General features: G+C 37.1%; 1 protein-coding gene across 1 annotated transcript; it reads right to left on the reverse strand.

Annotated features, from left to right (window-relative positions):
- Positions 1-818: 818 nt before the first annotated feature.
- LOC135716247 (F-box/LRR-repeat protein 14-like) lies at positions 819-3,029 on the reverse strand. Its single transcript, XM_065238929.1, has one exon. The coding sequence runs from the start codon at positions 2,347-2,349 to the stop codon at positions 967-969; it is 1,383 nt and encodes a 460-aa protein (XP_065095001.1). The 5' UTR covers positions 2,350-3,029; the 3' UTR covers positions 819-966.
- Between the last annotated feature and the right edge of the window lie 3,538 nt (positions 3,030-6,567).

A 6,567-nucleotide genomic window follows, 5' to 3' on the forward strand; every position in this document is an offset into this window, starting at 1 on the left:
AAAATGTAGAAAATCGCATTCTTTTAAAGTGTTTCTGTTCGCAAAAAAAATCGTGAAAAAGACCTTTGTTTTGGCTTCTACACTGGCCTATCCTTTTAACTCAGGAGATCACTAGCGTGCGCAGCAGAGGGTAGGGGCGGATGGTGGCCAAATAGCTCTCGAATGATGCAAATAACAAACTGTGCCCGTTTAGAAGATGTTTTCTATATCTTCTAGTGCAGGAGACCAACAATCTTGGCTGTGTGTCCATAAAATATTTGCGTTAGCATAACAATAACGTCAGTTCACCTGATAATATGAATGAAAAAAATATATATATATAGAAAATGTCAAATTAAAAAAAAAACTTACCACTTGCTTCAACTTGTCAGGTGTATCTAAATTACCTGTATAAAATCCAGCAAAACATAACATATCGTAAATACTGTGTTGATGAATTAAGATTCTAACCGATTAATTTTATGACTCATGCGCTGAAGAGCTTCACGAAACCAGAACAGACCAGAGCAAAAAGACAACCAACAACAGACAATTGGAAAATCATACAGGATAACATTGTGATTATCAGTGAAGGATTTATATGTAAACTCGATTTTTATTTTTCATTTCAGGCATAGTCCTACTCTCTGGGTATCCTGTGTTTATTTATAATCTTTTCTCATATGTTGTCACTATGTACAGCATTTAATTTGTCTGCTAACATAGCAAATGTTTTATATCCAGTTTTAGCGGCAGTTGTAATAAACCCTCACGCAAATTTGTGACAGAGAGTATTAGGAAAAAGGTTTTTTGTGATGTTCTTTTAACGCATACCTTCATTTGCTAAATCATGGATTTTGAGACAATTTTTTCCTACAATTTACACCTAAAATCCCTGTAACAGAGAATACTATCGCATGTCTAGTTACAAGTTTAATAATAAAAGAAAACTAAAATTTAACAATCATTTCATAATAAACTAACACATCACCTGACATGCCATAATCCTAAATTAACTTTAGACAGTCTCGGTAGTTTGTAAATGTTATTTAATCCAAACGGCGTCAATCGAGTGCAGCCGTATAGATCGATGGCACGTAAATTGATTAGCTCCTCCGCAAGAGCCTCCAATCCTTTGTCTGTTACACGAGCGCACTGGCCAATGTTTAACGTTTCCAGATCGTGAAGTGATTTGGCTATTTTTGCTAACCCTTCGTCGGTTATCTGACATGCGCTAAGACTCAGTGACCTCAGATGGAACAATCCTTGAGAAATGTGCGTCAGTGCCTGATCTGCAATTTTATCACAAAAACTAACATCCAATGAAATTATAGCACTGCCACCTTCGGTCAGATACGCCATTCCAATGTCAGAAATATTATCACATGCTCGCAGATTTAACTCCTCCAATTTGGTCATTTTTGCTAGATGTTTCAAACCACTATCGGTGACGGACACGCAGAAGCTGAGATTGATGCTCTTCAATGATGCCAGCCCTTGCGCTATATGACGGAGTGCTTCATCCGAAAGCCTTTGGCAGTCCTGCAGGCCTAAATGTTCTAAAACTGGTGTACCATCAGCAGTTTCCTTGCTCAGACCAGCCAGATGACCAATACCTTGATCGGTAAGATGCCAGCACGATCGGAGGTTCAGTCGTTTCAGTTTCTTCAAGCCCCACGCAATCAACAGTAAGCCAGTGTTAGTAATATTACTGCAGCCGCCTAGTTCAAGTATTTCCACGTTCTTTAGGTGTTGCGCAATACGCCCAAGACTGGAATCGGTAACTTGTTTACACAGCGATAAATCTAGCGTCCGTAGATTCAATAAGTCTGTTGAAAATGCATAGCCTAGTGCAATATCGACAATGTTATAGCATCCACTAAGATTTAACGATTCTAGGTTTGGTACACCAATAACAACATCTCTTATATGAGCTGGTCGTTTCACCGAGAGCACTTGCACCTTTTTAATGCCACGCTTCACTAGCGATGTGAATAAACTAGGTGACGGTCGCCGTAGGTGAAGGCTAGCTTCCTCACCCCTCCAACAACTCTTTGAGTAAGCAACATCGCGCCACGTTGTACACACTTGTGCCGCTCTTCCACGGTCCTTTACACTGAGCTTTTCAAATATGATGGCTAGAATCTCCGGATACAAATGTCTAATGTGAGTTCCTTCCGGTGCCGGTGGTGTGGGAGGCGTTTTTGGCCGGCTTACCACCCTTGGCTGTGGATGAATGTAGATTGGTGCGGGCTGTAGATGAGGTTGGTGTAACGGATAAGGTGCGAAACGGTGTATTGCATGCGGTCGGTGAGATATAAATGCGCCGGGGATTTCAGTCAGCATAAAATTCACTTCCTCCATCATCATATTTTCGTTTATGGTGTTTTATGCGATGGAAACTGTGAATTGTATTTTCCACTTTACTACTTTCGACTCATTTTGTTTGACACGAGTTGCAAGTTAACGATTGCACACAAATCCTTCACCGTTTAAACCAACTGCACCGAAACGCATTCACACAACTTAGGTTCAAATCAGGATCTTGGCATTACTTATTCTTCGTATCAGATTTCCTGCATTCTTTTACTCAAATTTTTCTTCTTTTTATTTTTTCAACATCACTGGGGACTTTGTAAATGAGAAATATATCGTTGTTATTTCAGTGTGTTTTGTTTAGTTCTTCTTCATCGTATATAAATGACTTTTTTGATCACTCTTATTCGACGCTTCTTCTGTATGTATATTTATATATTTTTCTTCACTTTATTATCATGCATTCGAGAGCTTCGAGTCTTTCGCCAGTCGTATTATTGCTGTACATACACTCCAAACTTCTTGTTTTCTCCTTATTATTCTTGATTCAATACACTCTTTCTCTCTTGATGGTAGCAGGAACACACTTTTGCAACTCTTTCATACGATGAAATCCACCATACACAAGCTCTATTGTATCAGCATGTGTACTGAGCTGGAAGCAACCGTTCGAACCGATATCGGCAGGAAGAATTTCATTAGTGCTCCCGATTTGACGTCTTTACTCGTCGGTTTCACACTACACACTGAGCAGCAAACGAGAATCAGAACTGGTTGTAGCTACCCGTATTGCTGGTATATAAGGCCGGGCTTACATATACCACAATATATCAGAGCAGTTTGCGTGAAATGTAGTCCCGTTGTTATCACTTATACTAATGAACAATTTTCAGTGGTGGCATCAGGTAGTAACAGAACTTTGAATTATTAAAATGTAAGCTATCTGCTACTCCCTCAAATTTTCTGCATTTATTACGGTTAAATCTCTTTCATAAACAGATCCTTTCTTCAACTCATTATTAAGTTGTAAAAAGCATTCATCAAGTTTATCCTTCGCTTGGGCTATAAATGTTTGGCTTGTTTTCAATTCTTATTCAATCGCCGTTTCATGAACAGAAATAATACGGACAACCAAGCTTGCTTCCACTCACTTCACTATAAAAAAAATGTTTTTCGAAATTATGAAATCATTAGATGTTATAATCATATGACGTTGTGATGTATGTGTTTGACTCATAAAACCTTTCAATTTGGGTTCAGCAGAGAAGAGCATAAAATTGCTGATTGTGATTATCTGAAAGCAAAATTGACAGGTTTAATGTTCGAAATTGATTTATAGCGTTTTAGTAGAATCATTGTACACATCTTAAGTTTTTTTTGTTCCTCTTAATAGTAGTAGAATTAAATGGAAAAACAACGTAAAATGTATAGGCTTTATAAGTCAAATTCATATCTCACATCGTCTTCTTGTAACTTACAAGTACAACATATCATTATAACATCTACTGATTTCATCATACCGAAAAAAAATTATAGCTAAGTGAAGGGAAGCAACCCTCTGGACAACAAATGCCTTTTCACAAATGCCGCCTGAATGAAGGTTAATCATTTTATTGATAGTTTTATGACGACAACTATTTCTTTACTTGCTTTATGGTTTCAACCATTTCTCGATTCTCTAACGAATTGAGTATACCAAATCAAAATGTTTTGAATATTCGCAAGATTTTTTAAGCAACGATGTTTCTGGTTTCAGAAAATTACTAATGCTATAATAATAAAATACTGAACATCAACAAAACGAAACAAATTTCTCAAGCCATCAAAAAACTTAATACGGGAACAAGATAGACAGAACCTAATATATAATGTACAATTGTATGCACCTACATCAAAGTACGTAATATACATAACTTTAGATGGAATCGTCAACAATTAGTAATTATCATTTTAAACTGCATAAAAATTAAAAGTTTTTGGGATTTATTCTTTCACAATAACATAAAGAATGATCTTGGTCATAATTTGCTCCATTCACAAAAAAAAAACAACAAGATGTACTTGCCCATTTCTAAAAAAAAAGTAGGGGAGAGTGGTAAATAACGCACCGATTAAGAAAAAACAGCATTTTATTAGGAAGATCTTATTGATTTCCTGTTCATTAACATATACAATAATTAAGCAATCTGTTTTAAGCATATTTCTAGTGAAATATTATATAAAACACTTGTATCTTACACATTTTATGACGATTTTCTATTATAGTCCAAACAAAAGGATAGAACGCACCGAAACAAGCAGGTACAACGCACCACATCATAAGGGCAAAATGCACCACAACAACCGGCTTATATGCTCTATCGAAATTTGTACATTGTTTTTGTTTTGCATTACATTTTAAGACATTATAATTGCCATGGTTCGACAGAGAAACTCTTGGAGAAGCTTCTGTTGGTCATTATAATGGTTATTATTTGTCGTTTTCGTTTTTGAGGTATAGCACCGGTGTACTGCAAGTCATTAACAGCTCAACATAATTTGTTTTGTAAACGTAAATGTAAATCATTTGCTTGTAAACAATGGTGCCACCGATAACAACGATAACAACATCAAGAATTATTTCGTTGTAGGACGGAGTAGCTATACCGCAAAACGGAAACGGCAATAGAAAACGGTATCTGCAGCCAGGCTTCCGGAAATCTCACGCGTACACAAATGCGACAGCGAGCTGTGAGACGGAGCGTCGCATGACTCTCAAATCCATGGTGTGCTACATTAATTGTACAAAAGAGAGACCAGAACGATGCGCGCGACAAGCTAAACGCTCTCAACAAATTCGAGCGTTTCAATTTTTTTGTCTCATCGCATTGCTCTCTCAATGCGACGCATGTATTCAATCACATGCGACTGTTTCATTGAAAGATCTCAATGCGCTCTCTCCGGGCGCCATCGCCATGCGCTGTTTCGCATGCCTTCTCGCGGTCCCACCATATGTGACGTTGTCGGGTGACGAGTGAAGGGACTGCAAGGGTTTGATCACAGAAGACTTGTGTACCCTTTTTACATGTGGCTTTTGAAATGGAGTGAAGTTTTTAGACGGTTCCAGAAATATCTTCTAGTATAGATTCAAGCAGGCTCAACACATGGTTCCAGAGATATACTGGAATCACCGTAAGATCACCACTCATGCTCTTAGAAAGACGCAATTGCTTGTCGAAAGGATGATAAAGGAAGGTAAAGGAAAACTACGTGAGCGGTGGATTGCAACCTTACGGTAGTTGAGATACCGTTAGCATGTTAGCAACCCAAATAATACCGGAATATCTCTGGAACTATGTGTCCTTCAACAAGTCTTTATGCGGAAATCTTCTAAAATACAGTTTTTGGAAGCCTCTGAAGCTTTCAGCCCATTTGGTGGATAAATAAACAAGTTATTGCGCAATTGAACCAAATTAGACTGCAGCGCTAAAAAATCCCTCAGAATACTTTTACTCAGACCACTAAAAATATAAATGGACGATTTTGAATGTAAAACAGCACTACATTTTACTATACAAGTTCATATGGTCTGCGTTAGGTCAGAAGGGACTAAATAGCCAAATAAAAACAAAAAATGAGTTAATGATATCATAAGATCAAGAATTCCCTCAGCTACATTTCACTTTTTCAGCCAGAATTGAAAAATTCGAGTAGCAAGAGAAAACGGTCAAATGATTTGTCCCATTACATAAGACACAAATTGAACAGCCAACTTTAAATTCGTTTTTCTCGAAATCAAAAAAAAAATGTCACAGTTCGGTCTGACTTGACCGATCATATCAACACGCTAGTAATGATAGAACTCTGAAGATTAATATTTGTATTTTGTCTGGCTTGAGTGATAGTGAAGGGATTATTTTCAACGTAGAAGTGTACTTTGCTGCAAAAACGTTGGTGGTGACTTCTCATTACATACACACAAGTCTACACTTAAAAATCAACCAAGTTTAACATTTTGTAAATTTGTTCTGTTATGATCAATTGAGTTGAAATTTTGACTCAAAACTTGCTTTTCCATTGACCTTTGTCCGATTAGCTATGCACAAATTTTAATTGTACAGGTGCTTCAAAAAATTTGGTATTTCTTACACGTGAAATTCAACATATTTGTAGTATTGCGTCAAACTTTCAGCTCAAATGATCATAAAAGAACACATTTAAAACATGTTAAACTTTGTATGAAAACGACCTTTGTCCGATCAAATTTGCACCACAGTGTACGTAGGTACGAAA

The sequence above is a fragment of the Ochlerotatus camptorhynchus genome, unplaced genomic scaffold (genome assembly GCF_037179485.1).
Source record: "Ochlerotatus camptorhynchus isolate MF236.1 unplaced genomic scaffold, CSIRO-AGI_Acam_v1.1 ptg001177l, whole genome shotgun sequence".
In the NCBI taxonomy this organism is placed as follows: domain Eukaryota; kingdom Metazoa; phylum Arthropoda; class Insecta; order Diptera; family Culicidae; genus Ochlerotatus; species Ochlerotatus camptorhynchus.

Bases quoted from the DNA above. Each gene is read 5' to 3' on its own strand.
- LOC135716247 (XM_065238929.1), bottom strand. From the start codon at position 2,349: ATGATGATGGAGGAAGTGAATTTTATGCTGACTGAAATCCCCGGCGCA.